General features: G+C 33.3%; 1 protein-coding gene across 1 annotated transcript; it reads left to right on the forward strand.

The window, feature by feature from the left end:
- The first annotated feature begins 10,592 nt into the window (after positions 1 to 10,592).
- On the forward strand, positions 10,593 to 12,591 carry LOC141489902 (trace amine-associated receptor 9). Its single transcript, XM_074190252.1, has 2 exons — positions 10,593 to 10,698; positions 10,981 to 12,591. Exon 2 carries the CDS (start codon positions 11,018 to 11,020, stop codon positions 12,062 to 12,064), a length of 1,047 nt encoding a protein of 348 aa, XP_074046353.1. The 5' UTR covers positions 10,593 to 10,698; positions 10,981 to 11,017; the 3' UTR covers positions 12,065 to 12,591.
- The last annotated feature ends 5,989 nt before the right edge of the window (positions 12,592 to 18,580 follow it).

Here is an 18,580-nt window from a genome sequence, read left to right on the forward strand (position 1 = left end):
AAAATCAACTTCAAGTGAAAGAGCCTTGGGTTTGCAGTCAGGGAAACTAGTTCATGTCCTAGCTATACCACTCACTAGATGAGTGAGACAGGCAAATCATTTAAACTGTTTCAGTTTCTTCATGTGTAATGTGAGCAAGTTGGATTATGTGAACCCCAAGGTTCTTTGTTGCTTTAATACTTTAAGTTTTATTGTATATTTCATATAAAATTTTCCATTTTGTTTTGTTTTCCAAACCTGAGACTTAAATAGTATCAGAAACTCCTAATGAGATTCCAAATCAGCAGCTCTTCTAAAGTTTACAGTCTTGTAGTACTGAGAGGTTGTGATTTGCTAATGATCATACTGTCGATATGTGTTAGATGTGGGGCTTAAACTCAGATCTTCCTGACTCTGAGGTCAGTTCATTAGTCACCATATATCCTGTATTCTGCTGCTATGTGTTATTATTTTTTTTTGAGGCAATCAGGGTTAAATGACTTGCCAGGTCACACAGCTAATAAGTATCAGGTCCTCCTGACTCCAAGATCAGTGCTCTATCTACTGTATCACCTAACTACCCCATATCATATGTTATAATAACATTTGGCCTACTCATTTTACAGGGCTGTTGTGAAATAACCTATATGAACATACTTTATACATTTTGAATCACTGTAAATATTTTGATTTTATCCTGTCATTATTACAGATATTTCTAATAACTTTGGCAACAATCAATAATTCTGTTCCTTTTGTATTTGCAGTATTGAAATGTTTACTGTCTCATATCATTTATCTCAATTCTATTTATTCTTTGTTGCTACTTGTCAATATTTTTTTTTACTGGTCACTCTTAAAACATTAATTAAGGTTTTTTAAAATATGTTTGGTAAAGTCAAGTAAGTAGTGAAATTTCTCTTCATCTATTTTATTATAATTATTTTAATGCTAATAAAATTCATTTAATATTTTTAGTCTCAGAGGGTTTTTAAATTTTAATTCACTTTTCAGGGCAATTAACACAATTGTTAAAAAAATCAAGGGAGGTTATAAGGTAAACATATTTTGAAAAGTATACTAAACTATACAAAGAATAAATATTGTCCTGGTCATTAAATTGATAAGCATCTTCTTTAGTTTTACCCTTTATTTCCTATTGTACAAAAAAGGAATCTTACTGTCCCTATCCTGCTGAACTCCTCTCTCTGTTCTTTATTTATTTTGTCTACAAGGCAGCAAACTAATTGGTAGAGGGTAAGCAAAGATTTTTCTTCCTATCTTTATGCTTTTAAAAAAATATAAGAAACAATTGAGACACAAGTAATTCTTTGAACAGATTAATTTTTAAAAAATTATTTATCCATTATATTTTTATATTTATCTATCCATATGCCACCCTGACCTTAGAGAACCCTTCATTACAACAAAGGTTTAAAATTTGAGGGGAAGAAGTTTTTCAAAAAAGAAAAAACTTCATCTACAATTGAAGATATATATATATATATATATATACATATATATAATATTCTATATTCAATGTTTAGTACCCCTACAATGAAGGAAAGAAAGTATGTTTTCTCAGTTCTTCTCAATTGTTTAATTTTCTTTTCAAATAACTTTCTGTTTGTGATCACTAAGTATTTAACAGGCTATCTATGACAGAATACTCTGCCTTAATCTGTCCCTATCTCTTCATGCCTACAGATAAATATGTATATTACATATAGGTTATTTATATATATATATATATATATATATATGTAATATATGTCACTGATTACTAATGATTACTATTAAATAATTCAGTTCATTTATTTTTCCACTTAAAAATGTTCTACTTTATTATGAATGAAAGGTCTGTCCTGTTACATTACCATTTTCAGCAATTTCATAAACCCATGTTACTTTGGATTTCTTGCACATATAATTTAATAGCACTTAAACCAAACTATGCATTAATCTGACAAAGATTTTCAAGTTGCTTTTATTCTGCAACCTGAACTCTCTGTACAAAAAGAAAGACCAAATGATGTAGTGGAAAGAGTCCTGGGTTTAGAGTCAGAAAATCAATTAAGATATATTCTAGCATATCAGTGAGTGAAGTCAGAAATGAAATTCTTTATTTAGAATACAGTCTATGCCACTTATCTGTGTAAATTACTCTGAAGTCCTTTCCAGATCTAAAACTAGAATTCTCTGAAATAATTTCTAGAGTTAAAGTTCTGTCAGCAGTTAAATATCATGACCTTTGGAAATGTTTGTCCTCCAGATTCAGGCAGAGAAGCATTAGATAGCAAAGGAATGTGGGGAGGTTCAGAAATATGCATTCATGCCTTTAGCATCAATGGAGCAAAGGAGTGAGAAATAAAGGAATGAAAAGGAAGAAGGAAATCAATATCAGAAGAGAGTGCTTATGTTTTCCCCCCAACTTAAGATAAGATAATAGATTTAGAACTGGAAGGAAGTTCAGAGACCACTGCATCCAAATCCATTATTTTACAAATTAAAAAACAGGTCAAGAGAGGTTAAGCAACTTGGCCCAGAATCACAAAACTAAATGAGGTAAAATTTGAACCCAGACTTTCCTGACTCCAAACCCTATACTATGCTGACAATAATGGTCTAGTAATACTAGCACATTTCTAATACATAATAGGATTCAATAGGGAAAAAGTATTTGTCATTTAGAAAGTGGCCTGATGGTGGACAAATTTCCAGCAATACATTTGTTCCATGTACTGAAATGTAGTGCTACTCTAGTGCTGCTGCTTGGGTTATACACAGGATATTTTTTCTTCCTATGAGGGTAAGAAATTCTGTAGGATGTTTTTTCTTAGCCCTTCTCTATTTCCTCTCATCCATTCTTACATTGTCATTATTTCACTGGGGCAAATATTAGCTGTTAGACACAAAACATATCACTCAGTAATCTCTAAAATAAATATAGTGAGTGGCTATAATATCCTCGATTATTGCAATACTTGTTGAACATTCTCTTTGAGCAAGGATGTCTCACTAAAATCTCATATTCCACACATCTAAATAAATCATCTAAAGATGATTAATTTTTTCACATAAGAGTTATATATCCATCTGCAGTCCCTATTTCTCAGAATACCAAAGATATAAAGAACTTCACTAATCACCTCCCCTATCCCCCCCCAAAATATTTCTAAAACATGCCTGATAAATGATCATTCTTCTTTTTCCTGAAGATTTCCAATAAAGGGAAACAAATTAACTCCTAAAGTCACTTCATTTTTGTCTATTTGGACATATTTCCTCCCATCAAATCTAAATTTGTGTCTTCACAAATTTTATCTTTCGTTCTCTATTCCTCCCTCTTGTGGTATCAAGTAGGATTTGTAGGACGGTTTGTCAAATATTTGAAAAAAGTTTCATGTCCTCCCTGGGTCTTCTCTTCCCCAGGCTCAGTTCATACAACATATCTTGAGGCATTTCATTCTCCTAATTTCTCCTCTTCTGGACACTTTCTATTTCACTACATCCTTCTTAAAATGTGGTATCTAGAACTAAATAAATTACTCCAGATGTAGCTTGATCAAGGCAGAGCTCATTGGGGTCATTCTTTTCAAATGCTAGAAGTTAAGTCCCTCTTAAAGCACGTCAAGATTGCATTGGATTTTTTGAATGTGTATGGATTACATTGTTGACTTTTATTTAGCTTACCATTCACTAACTCTTAAAGGACATTCCCAGACAAACTGCTTTCTAACCATCCCTTCCTAATTTTTTGAATGGGAAGACAATTTTTTTAGTTCAAATGTTATACTTTCCATTTTTCCTCTGTTAAATTTCATCATATTAAATTCAGGCCTGTGTTCTAGGGTACTAAGATGCTAATGAATGTATTAGATAACCTTCACAGTTTTGTGTTTTTTACAAATTTGAAAAAGTTACCATCCATGTGCCTATACAAATTATTAATAAAAATGTTAAAGAGCATAGTACCAAGTTACTGTAGACAGACTTTCTAGATAACATTTAACTATTAATGATCATTGTCTTAGTCTAACCATTCACCCAGATCTTTCTCTATGTCATTATACTATTGTCCTCTCATATATCTTCACCAAGGCAGGAAATAGTACTGGATTTGGTTCCAGTACTATTTCAAGTTCCAGCCCTGCCACTTGGAATTTATATAAATTTAGATAAGTCATTTCACCATTGTTCATTTCTTGGGGCATTAGTTTTCTTATCAGTGAAATGAGGAGGTTAGGCTTGATGACCATTGTATTTTTTTAAGCTCCAAGTCTTATAATCTTATTCATATACACACATATATGCAAACTGAGAGATTTTAATAAATGTACTGTTAAAATCCAGACAAACAATATCTGCTAGTTCTTTGTCAAAGAAAAGAAATAAATTTAGTACGAAATACATGACCTGTGCTTCATAAGCTATTCTAGATGATTGTGCCTTCTTTTGTAGATATTTTATTACACAACTCTTTACTAATAATTGTTGCCTGGATGAAAAGTCAACCAATAGATTCTATTCCATGGTGCTATCATTTACCTAGTATTTTATGTGCAAAGCCTTGTGGTAATTTTTGACTCTTTTCTCTTTCTTGCTTCTTATAGTCAATCATAAATTCTCCTTCAATGCAATCTCATGCTTTCATATCTTCCTTTTTATTTCTATTGTCATCAGCATAGCAACTGTACCTTCTTGGGCTATTACTTCATTAATTATCCTCTTATTAGATCTCTCTTCCTCCAATATTTCATCCCTTCAATCCATCCTTTATTCTGCTGCCCTATTAATTTTCCTTTAGCATATATAATGTGACTATACTAGTCACATTAAACCTTCTATTCAAAAAATGTTCAGTGATTTCTTATCACCTACCGAGAAAAGTTTAAACTCTTTTAGCTGGCATTCAAATTAATCTAAAAACCGTTACTTCTTATTTTACCACTATAATCTCATCGAGCATTCCTCAAACTGTACTACTACTTTCAGAACTCACTTCCTTGAAAATTTACTGAGTTTTCATAGCCATACCCTTGTTCTTTCCTTTATGCTCCTCATGTCTACAATGCCATTTATTATCCTCTTACCCTCTTGGATTTCTCCCCATCTTTTAAAGTCCATCTTGGATGCTGCCTACTCCATGAAGTGTTCTTGGATATCCTCTATTAATCATCCTAGTCTTGTACTGAATTTCATATAAAAGCTTTTTATTCTGCTAATATAATTTCATTTAATTTTATATATATATATATATATATGTGTGTGTGTGTGTGTGTGTGTGTGTGTGTGTGTGTGTGTGTGTACAAAATTTAGGGTACAATCCCTGTCCCAGTGGACATGTATATATATATATATATATATATATATATATATAGATAGATAGATAGATAGATAGATAGATATAGATATAGATATAGATATGGATATATAGATATAGAGATAGAGGAGATAGAGATAGAGATAGATGCTGAGGAGATTAAAAGTCCAGATAAGACCTGACTACCTTCATATAGTTAACAATTTAATAGGGGAGAAGAGGAACATTATATATACAACACAAAACTACAAACAAATAACTATAATATAAAACTACAATCAACACAATATATCATAAGTGCAAAAGAGAAATGCCAGCAAATCACATTGCAAGATCAAAGAAGAAAAGATCATTACTGAACAGGAAGAAATCAAAAGACTTCATAAAATATTTCATATTTACATTTGTCACTAAAGGATAGGTATGATTTAAAAAATCAAGGACAAAAGTACATGAGAATCATTTCTAGGCAGAGGGAGATTAGAATGAGGGAAAAGTTCAAGGAGTACTGTGATTGGAATGAATATGAAGGAGTAAGGGCAAAAAAAATCCAATTTGACTGGAGGATAGACTAATGCAAGGGACTACTCTATATGAAGTAAATCTGGAAATGGGAGGCAGAGGACTGTCTCAGGTCAACATCTAGGTTTGTTATTAGAATGAAACAAGATATTACACAGGTCACAGATCATTTGCCAGTGAACAAAAATTGTCCATAACTCTAGTTAACAAAAAGAAGTAGTTTATTTGTTTATAACATAATCAATGAAGATACTGCAGTGCTTAGAGTAGGTAGAAACATCACCAATATCCCCTTTTGACTTTATGTAGAAATGAGTCTGGTTAGCAAGTTAGGGTTTGGTGACTCAAGAGATCTTAGGGGAAAAAAAAGAGACCTTAGGAAATCTGCCTTGTCTGAAGGGTGTTTATTCCTGTGTGGATGAATATTTCCATACTGTTAGATGACCTAGAAGTCACATTATTATGGCCAAAGCTACTTGGAAACTTCATTAAAAAAGGAATGGCTTCTGCCTTAAATTCATGGGCAAATGGAGTCCATGCTGACAGTAGTCCTTTCAAGGAGCCAAGATGGTAGAGTAACAAGAATTCTTCCACAATTCCTCCACAGAGACCTTCTAGAATGATCAAGAAATTAAAGAAAATTAAAGAAAAAATATTACAGTGCATCATATTTTCAGCTTAGGTCGGCATTGAGAGACAGACAGAGAGGCAAGGGCATATTTCTTGGAGCATTCCAGTATAGTAGAACTAAAAGAAGACTGTAGCTAGGTACTAGGGGAAGAAGAATCTCCAGATTCAGACAGAAGAACTCCAACTTTGGAAGGAAGCAGAAACAGGTTTTAACTGGTGCTCCATCATTCAATGCCCATTCAATGCCCTGGGCAGACTGAAGAGAGCAACCAATATCTTGGGACAACATTCTGAGGAGAGAGAAATGAATAGTAGACCAAGGTGAGAAAGAGTCACAGGCCTCAAGATGCGTACTGAAAGAGGAAAAAATTCAGAAGCTGTAAATATGTGATTCTTACCTTAGGAATGGAAGAAGATTTAGATTGCAGCCTCCAAGTCAGTCTGAAGTCAGTAGTAGAATAGAAAGGACAGGAATCCCTATACAAAGGAGTCTACAGTTCTGTAATTCTAAATTTGCAGAACTTTCTAACAGAGAACTTTCTAGCCACTCAAATTAAGAAGTATTCTCCTGTTCAGGAGTGAACAGGAGAGTTACTCAGACCTAGAACCCAGATCAGGATCTTGAAGAGATCAGATATAGCACTGATCAGACTTTGTCCTGAGTCAGATAACTTCGGGAGCCCTGAAAAATTGCAATTATCCTGTGCAGTCACTTAGATTCTGAGGCAACTTCATTTCTGGATAGCTTTAATTGTTAAAGGATCCATATCACTTAAAATCTCCAAAAAAGAGATGAAGTTCTCTAGAGGACAGAAACATTGCAAATTTCTCACCAGACATTTAAAATAATAACAAAAGTATAAAGTCAGGAAGTAGGCAAAAATAATAATCAAGCAAAGAAACAAATAAAAGTATCAAGAAAAGATTCCCTCTTTAAAGGGCTTTTATGGTGACAGGAAAACTCAAGATTCAAACTCAGTAGAAAATGACTCTAAAATATTGACAAGAAATACTCCAATTTAAAACAGAGCCTGGACACAAATCCAGCCAGAATTCTTAGAAGAGATGAAGTTTTGCTTTAAAGATAAAAAATGATTTTAAAAACCAAATGAGATTTTAAAAAAAAGAAATTTTTAAAAAAAGAAATGAGTTACAAAAAAAGTTGGGAAGAAAATTTGCAATTAAGAATAAGAGGTATAATACCTTACCCAGGGGAGGGAAATACTCCCTGAAATTTGCAATGGACTAAATAAAAACTAATGTTTCTATGACATAAGAAATATTAAAATAATTTCAAAAGACTCAAAAAAATGGGAAGAAAATATAAGGTATAACAGAGCAAAACCAATTAATCAGGAAAACAGTTAAAGAAGTAAAGTAAGAAATATTAAATTTCCTGAAAGCCATGATCAAAAATGAGCCTAAATATCATATTTCAAGAAGTTATAAATGAAACCCACCCAAGATCTCTTAGAACCAGAAGGAAACGTAAAGGTAGAAATAGAAAGAATACACTGAAAATATCCTGAAACTATAATAAAAAACTCCAAGGAAAATTATCATCAAAATCCTGAGCTACCAGGCAAAAAGTGGTGGTCCTATCATTAAAGATAAAGTGGTGTTAGATTAGATGGGAACTTGCATTCAAGTAAGTTTCATCCAAAATATTAACCATTGCACCTACTATATTTATCTTTTATTTATTGATCAAGTAAAAATAACATTTTATTTATTATTGCATGACTAGATCTATGCATAAGGAAAATTGATCTGGCTCTAATGTGAAGGAAAGAAAAAAAAAGAAAAATGAGAATATAAAAGCAAATAGAAGGAAGGTCAGAAGAGGATATCAAAAAGCAGGATAACTTTTAAAATGTGTTGCTTTTAGTATATACTTTTTATAAAGCAAATTGAATAGAGACACATTTTCACATACAATTCTCATTTTTGTTCTTTTTTGAGTATGGAATACTCAAGAGTTTGTTTGTATGTATGTGTGCATTAAGTTCACAATAAAAACCAAAAAATCAGATGTATATGATATAGGACAAATGAAAGGACTAGTGCAAAGAAGATAGGGATCTAAGTCTCCAATATAACTCTTTTCAAACCACTAGTAATCCATAAGTCTATACAAAGTCATGGCTAAATGAAGTAAGAAGAAATATAGCATTATGATTAGCTAGTAAGGCTTATATTAGAGTGATCAAGACCCATTCCAAAGTCATCCAATTGTCCTAGAATATACTCACAGGAGGCAATATTATATAGCATAAATATCAATTAACCACCAGTGAACCTTTGTCAAGACAGATCATTTTGGACTTTATCTGTATAATAGAGTGGACTTCTGGATTCTAGTCTTTGGAAAGTCATAGCTCCTCTCTGCTTAGCAAAAGCAAGCATTCAAAGCTCTTTCCAAGTAAGCTAAGAATCAAATGTAGATTAACCTGGCATGTTGGCTTTAGAATGCAAAGGTTATAGCTTCACCTTAAATGGGATGTGGGGTTATGACCAGGACTTAACATAAGAGTATTTTTACTTAGACAACTATTTTTATATAGTGACTGAAAAACATTTATTTCTTGGGCACATATGAGAAAAATGTGTTTGGCCATAACATTAGCAGAGCAATTTATTTACTTGGACAGGAGTGTAACAGTTGAATTGTTAAAAACAACAACAACAACAACAACAACAACCAGATATTGGAGATAGGAACCTTCTTTTAATTTATAACTAAAAAAGAGAAAAAGTCCTGAATTAGGTTCAGTCTAAGATTATGAGAAATAGTGCTGAAATAAGAATAGTGCTTCAGTCTCCCCTTGTTGAAACTCATCTTCAGTGGTTAAATTTGAGTTCAAAGTTCTCCTTATTGTTACTGTCTTCTGAAGTGAAAGCAACACCCCAGTAAAGAAGTGGAAGGTAAATACAAACATCTGGGTTTACTGTGATATTAAAATGATATTAATGTGATATTGTTGTGATATTAAAATAAAAATGATATTAAAATTACTGTTTTTGAATGAAGCAGAGATCAGAAAAGTGGACAGCTTTTCCAGTCATTGAAGTCCAATGGTGAGGTCAGGATGACTGACGAGGACCCAGGATACAGTGACTGACTTCAACTTTTCTAAATTAAGGTCTTTTTTGGGTCTCAGGTTATCTGAGACCATGCAAATTTAATATCTAAGGCTAGGTATGATTTGATCAAAAATGGAGATTCAGTGGATGACAATCAGGATGGTAAAGAGCTCCAGATTTGTGGTATTTATTTTTTTAAAGGAGGATCTGTTAAAGAAACTGATATTTAATTTGGAGAGAAGGCTCAGAGAAACGACAAGATACCTGTCTTCCAGGATTTGAAAGACTATCATTCAGAAAATGAATTAGATTTGTTTTGTTTGATTCCAGACCAAGAAGGAAGCAATGACTGAATGTCACAAAGAGGTAATTGTGAGATTCAAATAGGTAAAAAATTCTTTATAATTAGAAATATACCAAGATAGAATGGGTTGTTTTGGGAGACAGCAATTTCTCCCAAAAGTAGGTCTTCCAGAAGACGTTATATAACTACTTGGTAGGTATATCATGAATGGATTTCTTTTTCAGAATGATAACTGAAGACTTTTTTTAAATGAAATTTTATTAAAGATATTGAGTTTTACAATTTCTCCCCCCCAATCTTACATCCCTCCCCCCCACTCCCCCACAGAAAGCAATGTCAGTCTTTACTTTGTTTCCATGTTGTACCTTGATCCAAATTGGGTGTGATGAGAACTGAAGACTTTTGAAATAATTTTATGATCCTGTGTTTATTTTAGCTTTGTTGTTTAACATATTTTTGTGTGTCATGACATACTTTTTGGTAAATCATGTCACTGTAACCAAACAATGACAGAGCAACAACTAGTTTTTAGTTCCAAGAACCGCCCCCCTGACAACACACACAGACACACACAGACACACACACACACACACACACACACACACACACACACACACACACAAACACAGACACTAACAATGACTATTGAGAATAAACCTAGTCTTCCCACCTTATACTTTAGGGATTTTACAGTATTGCTTAAGGAAGGGTTTTTTTCCCCTTTCCTTCAGGGATTATGGTGTACTTTATCATTGATGCTGATGGGACAACTCAGGGGAAACACATTTTAAATAAAACTCTGCTGTTGGGCAGCTTACTCATATGCATCTCAAGTCACAACTGGTCTGAACAGAAGGTAAATAATAAAGTAGATCATTTCCCATGAATAGTCAATGGCATTTTCTGCTAATTGAAAATGTATTTCTAGTTGTTTCTAGTTGTTTAGTCATTTACTTAGTTTATTTACTTAGTTTATTTATTTCATGATAGATTTCAAGTACAATTTTAACTTCTAAATATACCAAAGGACTTGGGAATAATTTTTGGGTATCAAATAATTGATGTGCAAATATAATAACTGGCAAAAAAAAGATCATACTAACTTCTGTATTTAAGAGATATTTTTCTCCCTTTCTAGCATTTCCAGAATCAAGAAGGATCCCTACAAGAAAGTAATGACCACCAATTTGTCCCAACCATCAATTGTGCAGTTCTGCTATGAGAATGTGAATGGATCTTGTATCAAAACCCCTTACTCCACAGGACCTAGAGCCATTCTGTATACAGTACTTGTTTTTGGGGCTGTGTTGGCAGTATTTGGCAACTTGCTGGTGATCATTGCCATCCTTCATTTCAAGCAGCTACACACACCTACAAACTTCCTCATTGCCTCCTTGGCTTGTGCTGATTTTTTAGTTGGGGTGACTGTGATGCCCTTCAGTACAGTGAGGTCTGTGGAGAGTTGCTGGTACTTTGGGGAGAGTTACTGTAAATTTCACACATGTTTTGATACAACCTTTTGCTTTTCATCCCTTTTCCACTTGTGCTTCATCTCCATTGATAGATACATTGCTGTCACTGATCCTCTGGTCTATCCAACCAAGTTCACGGTGCCAGTTTCAGGGTTATGCATTGCCCTCTCCTGGCTCTTTTCAGTGACATACAGCTTTTCTATTTTTTACACTGGGGCCAATGATGATGGCATAGAAGACTTGGTAATTGCACTTACTTGTGTAGGAGGTTGTCAGGCTCCACTGAATCAGAATTGGGTTTTACTTTGTTTTCTTTTATTTTTTGTACCCACAGTTGCCATGGTCATTATATATGGCAAGATTTTTCTAGTGGCTAAACAGCAGGCTAGGAAGATAGAAAGCACCAGCAGTCAAACCCAAGCCTCTGCAGAGAGTTATAAAGACAGAGTGGCCAAACGAGAGAGAAAGGCTGCTAAAACCCTGGGGATTGCCATGGCTGCCTTTCTTGTTTCTTGGTTGCCATACATTATTGATGCAATAATTGATGCTTATATGAATTTCATTACTCCAGCTTATGTCTATGAGATCTTGGTGTGGTGTGTTTATTATAATTCAGCTATGAACCCCTTGATCTACGCCTTCTTTTATCCTTGGTTTAGGAAAGCAATAAAACTGATTGTGAGTGGCAGAGTCTTGAGGAGTGATTCTTCAACAATGAATTTATTTTCTGAGGAAGCAGAAATAGATTAAAAAGATTACAATGAATTCAAATTCAATATCATATATGAATCAAGAGCAAAATGTAAATATGTTTCTAGAAATGTAATATCTGTTCAATTAGATGGAAATTACATTCAACTATGAGTGGTTTGGGATCAAATATTTGTGGTTGTACTGAGTGTTACAAAATTGGCTCATATATAATTATGACATTTCCATATACATTCTTGCTTGCTTGTATCTCTGGCTACTTTCTCACTAATTATTAATTATATCAATTGGTTTAATTCCACTTCTTGCTCCATTACTTCAAGTAATTAAAAAACTATCTTCTTTTCCCTCAGAGACATCTGGTATATAATATCCCGAAATACATGCAGCAAAAAACTCCTTATGAAAAATTCATATGTAAGTCTCTGAAAAAACTTTCAAATAAGAGTTTGAGTGAGGACTGTGGAAAAGTCATATGACTGCTCTGAAGCTCACTTTCCTCAAAATGGTACTGATACAACTATAGGATTATTGGGAATAAAATTCCTTTACAACTTTAAATAACTATTTGGACATTTGGGAATTATCACTATTCTTTTTGTTAGTACTAGAAACTCTTTTTAATCCCAAAGTTTTCATATCAAGGCTAGAATATGAGATTTCATAACTGGTTTGGGAAGAAATTAATTAAAGGAACTGTTTTTATTTTTTTAATGCTTAACCATGATGCCATATTTAGAAATAACCTATTTTCTCTGGGCCTAACTCCTAATACACAGTGGTATTATAATTATTATATATTGCAAACTAGCTTTTGAAAATATGTATAATTTGCTTTAATTGAAGGAGAAAATGCATCTGTATTATATAGCCATTCAGTTTAATGATAATGAAATCAATAATTCTCAAAAAATTTTCAATATTTTCTGAGTGGTTTCATTAATATAAACTACAGTTCACATTTCTCAATACAAAATGAAGATATACTTAAATGGAGCAAGTGGGAGAAAATGAACAAAATAATGAACAATGCCTCTCTCACTTCTCAAAAGATTTCAAACTCCTGTCAAAAACCTATGCAGACTATTATACAGTCTAGTATAGACCTGTGGTGTCAAATTTAAATAGAAATGGGAGTCATTCAGCCATACCTAAGGATCTCTGCAGGCACATATTGACTTAGAAAACCCACATATTAACATAATCTACATTTTATTGTATTTCAATTATTGAAAAGTATTTCTCAATTACATTTTCATATAGTTTAGCTGCACTAGATTGAGTTTTGGGTCCCAAGATACCTCTAGTGTAAGGCCATATTGTAAAATAAACCTCTTCATTTTATGAACTGGAAAGGAGAACTATAATAATCAAAAATGACCTTCTGTACATTTTAAAATTACTTATTCTCAAAATAACTTTTAAATTTGTGAAGTATTACAAGTATTTATTCATGTGGTCCTATTTAGTAAAGCCACAGATTCTGTGTACTAATCAAGTCCCTCTCCTTCCTGAGGGAATTGAATGCAGACCAATAAATCATAGGCATTATCAATTTATAAGCAGAGAAGTGATGAATTAGATGGATAGTAGTTGTCAGAGAAATTTGGGTCTTGGAAAAATGTAAATATCCCAGGAAAAACTTCAAGATGAGGAAATATCTCATCTGGATCCCTATTTGTCTAATCTGTGAACTCTGTTGGAAAACTGAACCCTTATTTGTCTAATCTGTGAATTCTGCTGGACAAACTAGAGTGCTTGACCAGATGAGAAAGGGAATCCATCAGGTTTTCACTGTTTAATGTCTAAGGAGTGGAAAGACATTAGATTTGGAGTACGGAGTCCTGGGTTCAAATGCTTGCTAGGTTATGTGACTTTAGATGAGTCATTTAAATTCTCTGGGTGTGTTTCCTTATCTGTAAAATAAGAGAATTGTAATAAATGATTTCTGCAGTTTCTTTTAGTTACATATTCCATTCAAAAAATATACAATATCAGTCAATCAGAGGAGAGCTATGACTATACTTCCATGTAGAATCACTAGCAGACCTTGCTGGCAGAGGACTCTGGCATGAATATTCTTTACCCAGCAACACAAAATGACATAGAAAATTATTGTTATCAGATACTGAGAGTCTCTGGGGTGATATGGAACTTTAGGTGATTGATTTTTGTTTTGAAGACTAATGCCTGTTGATTTTTTGTTGTTGCTTTCTAAGAAAAATTCACTTTTGATACATGGTAACCTTCACAATGCACTTCAAAAAGTCTGGAGATGGTGTCACCCTGGTGCAAAGATTTTTCTAAATTTCTAGGTGAGACCTCAGGTCAAGAGAATTGTTTGTTTGCCTTTGGGTAATTTTATTTACTCATTTTTTAAAATTAAATTCAATACAAGAAAAGAAAAAAAGAAAATTTCCAAGTACATAAAAGAGGGTTCAATATAAAACAATAAATGTCCATTCTAAGAAAACCTACATAAAAAATTTTATATGCTGTTTTCAAAGTTATCCAGGTAGGATGTCTTTTATTCTCTATATTTTTTTCTCCTTTCCTCTGCCTCCCCCTTGCCTTAGAGAAGACTACAATTTAACAGACACACACACACACACACACACACACACACACACACACACACATACACACACACACATACACACACACAAACATATATACACATATACATAAACATACACATTTAAACATGAATACACTCATTACTGTTGTCCTTTATTATTAAAAAGAATCAAAATAACATCACTATATCAGATTCAAGTTATAGTATGTCTGACTGTGGCTGATCAGACCAATAAAAGGTTAGCATTCTCTACCACAAGTTATACCCAAATAGGCCATGTGAACATTTGAGATGTATTTTCCAAATCTGCACACCTCCCATTTCTCTTGAGTTACTGTAATACTGCTTTGCTCATAGTGCCCAACTCCTTTGATGAGAGCACACCATGCTGAGCTGTCCTATGCTAGTGTGTCTAATAGTACACAATCAGTTCCAAAGATCTTCAGAGAGATTGTACATACGGACACCCTTATACACACACACACACACGACTATAATATACATATATCCACTTGTCATTACTGGAGGTGTATAGCATTTCCTTTATAGTTTCAAGTTTTCCCATGTTTTATCTAAATCAACTAGCTTATCATTTCCTACACCACAGCAGTATTTCAAGCAATCACATTTTGAGAGATTACCTATGGCAGTTCCCCTCCTTCCTCTCCTTACTCCTGACACCCTCCCCACTCCCTCCACTCCAGCCGGTCATGTATACCAATTTCCTGTATTGGTTTTGTTTATACAAGAAAAATTTTAATTTAAAAGAATAAAAATTATCAATTTTACTAACAATGTTCTTGCCTTATAGTTTAAAGTCTAATTTTACTGAATCTCCTTCCTTTATATCTTTTTCCAGTAGTTTCTTTGAAAATTCTGACCTTTTATTCTTCCAAATAAACTTTATTATTTTTTTCTAAGAGTAAAATAATTTTGTTAGTAATTTGTTTGGGATTTCATTGAATAAAAAGATTAGATTAAATGTCATTTTTATATTGGTTTTTACCTACCCATGAACAATAAATATTACTTTGATTATTTAAGTCTGTTTGTATAAATGCACTTTATATTTATGTTTGTGTAGTTTGTGTATCTGTTTTGGCAGGTATACTCTCAGGTAATTTATATTATCTAGTTATAATCTAAAACAATATTGAATTGTATTGGTGGCACTATAATTTCCCTTTTTTTCTCTTTTAATTAAATTTAACTTTGTCTGAAACCATGATTACTACTCTTGCTTTTCTGCATTATAGTACACATAAAATAACTTTTATTTTATTTATGTTTAACTCTCATTCCTATCATTTCTGTTGTGTTTCCTAAAAGCAACATTTTTTTAAATTTATATTTCTAATCTGTACACATTTTTGTTTTGTAGGCAAATTCATCCCATTCACATTCTCAGCTATAATCATTTTCTGTGTATTTCCCTCTCTATTATTTTTCCTTATTCTTTGTTAGGGACTGTTGTGTGTGGAAGTGCTGTGAACCTTCATCACTTGGTGCTCTTAAGCTCCAGAGTCTTATTTTACTATGTGCCACGGGAGTGGGAGTGAATTAGAGACTGGGAGGGATATTTAAGCACTTGTATTTTGGTGAATAAATGAAGATCTTGGTGTATAGGGAGAAGCTTGTCTTCCTTGTCTTCCTTGTCTCCTGCCCCTCCAATGCTCACCTGGGGAAGATGGAGGGAGTCCAGAAGTGGGACTCAACATAAGAGTCCAGGAACAGGGACTCAACATTATGACATCTGAACTGGGACTCAACAGTTCTTCTTCTTATCCTGTTTACCCTATTCCTCCTCATTCCTCTGCTTTACATTGACCTGCTTCCTTAACCCATCCATCCCTCTTAGTGCCTCCCTTTTCCTTTCCTCTCCCCTTATTGCTTACTAAATTTACAAGATTTTTATGCCCTTTTATGTATGTTTGTTTGTTTCCCTCTTTAACCCATTTGCAATGATGGTAAGGTTCCAGCACTATTTGCACTCCAATTCTTCCTTCAAGTTTCATTTGTGTGAGATAATAACTCCTTTTTTTTTAAATCTCTCCCTTAACAATTTAATTTTTTTAGAAATCAGTCCATCATACCCATCTCAATCCAAGCCTTCCTTTCAAACTACTCAAATAATGACATTTCTAAGAGTACTGATAATATTTTAACATATAAGAAGTAAACAATTTGACATTATCAAGTCCCTGATAAATGTTCTTTAATGTTTATTTTATATTTCTCCTGGATCAATCTTACATGCCAAATTTTCCACTAAGTTCTGTTCCTTTTGTGATATACACCTTAAAGTCTTCACATTCATTAAAAGTCCAATTTTTTTTTCCATTCAGGATTATACTTTACTTTTCTTGGGAAGTTACTCTTGGTTGTAACTCTAGCATTTTTAATTTTGTTCTATGACATGTAGTTTTTCAATTCCCATGTTCCTTCAATGTGACATCTGATGGGTCATGTGTAATCCTTATTATAGCTCCATGATATTTAATATTTTTTGTTGCTTGTAATATTTTTTCCCTGACCTAGTTGCTTTAAAGCTTTGCTATGATATTCCTATGTTTTCCTCACTTTCAGAGACTAACCAGCAATCAGATCCTGCTTCATCCTCTTCCAGAACTTCAGGGCACTCTTCCTTGACAATGTCCAGAGTTACCTGGGCATTTACTGACAAAACTGGTAGATAAATAGTATCTTTTGACCCCAAATTTAATGTTCTTTTTGTTACACATGGCCTCAAAATTATGTGAGTAAAAAATATTCCACTTTGAAATCAAATTAATTATTAGTACCAATTAAGTCAAAATAAAACAAACACAAAATAGTCCCAGAAAGCTCTTACACATCTACACAGTAAAATATGCACAGGCATGCAAGCTGGAAGGAGCATTCAAAATAGCTAGCTTCCATTGTTTATTGAGCACGGTAATAGGTGATAATCAAAAGAAATTTTAGTTGTAACCATAGTCATCCTGAGACAACATAGAGGATTATCTTGTCTGGGAATTCCCAGGTTTCCTTCTCCTGTATTTGACTACAATGGACAACAGAAATTATGAACTTTCAAAATGAATATGCAATCTACTGAGTCATAGAAATTTTTACTTAGGTCACTAGAACAAATATAATCAGGATTTCAACATATTGAGTCTGTATTTGAATATTGTATTCAAACTCTAAAGATTTCAAATCTGCTTCCTTAATCCATCCATTCCTCTGAGTGCCTCCCTTTTCTTCTCCTTTCCCCTTATTTCTTACTAAATTTACAAGATTTTTATTCCTGTTTGTGTGTGTATGTGTGTTTCCCTCTTTAACCCATTTCTAATGACAGTAAAGGTTCCAGTACTATTTGCACTCCAATTCTTCCTTCAAGTCTCATTTGTGTGAGATAATTAGTCAAATATAAAAGCACACACACACACACACATATATAATGGAAATTTAAATATATAAATGCAAATAATGGAGACATTATTACATTGTTCTTGTTTAATCGTGTCTGATTCTTCCTGACACCCTAGAAAATGAGTTTTTTTTTCTTTCAGTTTCTTCTCTAGTAGATTAAAGCAAACGGAGGTTAGGTGTTTTGTTCAGGGTCACACAGTTAAGTAACTGAGGTCGTATTTGAACTTGTCTTCCTGACTGTGCCTAGCAATCTATATACTTTAGCAGTTTAGTTGCCTCCTCATTATTCCATTGTTATAACATTTAATTTATGCTGAAAATAACATTACTTTGGGGGATAAATGAATGAGTTATGAGTAGTTTTAAAACTGAGTTCCAATTAAAACTTAGCCTTTAAAAATAAAAGCTATAATAGAGAGAAGAGAAGAGGTAGAAAGGCATTAATGTAGACACGTCCCCTGCGATGAACATCTTGTTAACAGAGATGGAAAACAGTGGGATAGTAGAGTCAGCAAAGTGGAGGAGGCCCTGGGGAGAAACTAGTTTAAGCACAAAAATTCCTT

This window comes from Macrotis lagotis, chromosome 5 (genome assembly GCF_037893015.1).
Source record: "Macrotis lagotis isolate mMagLag1 chromosome 5, bilby.v1.9.chrom.fasta, whole genome shotgun sequence".
Taxonomy (NCBI): Eukaryota; Metazoa; Chordata; class Mammalia; order Peramelemorphia; family Peramelidae; genus Macrotis; species Macrotis lagotis.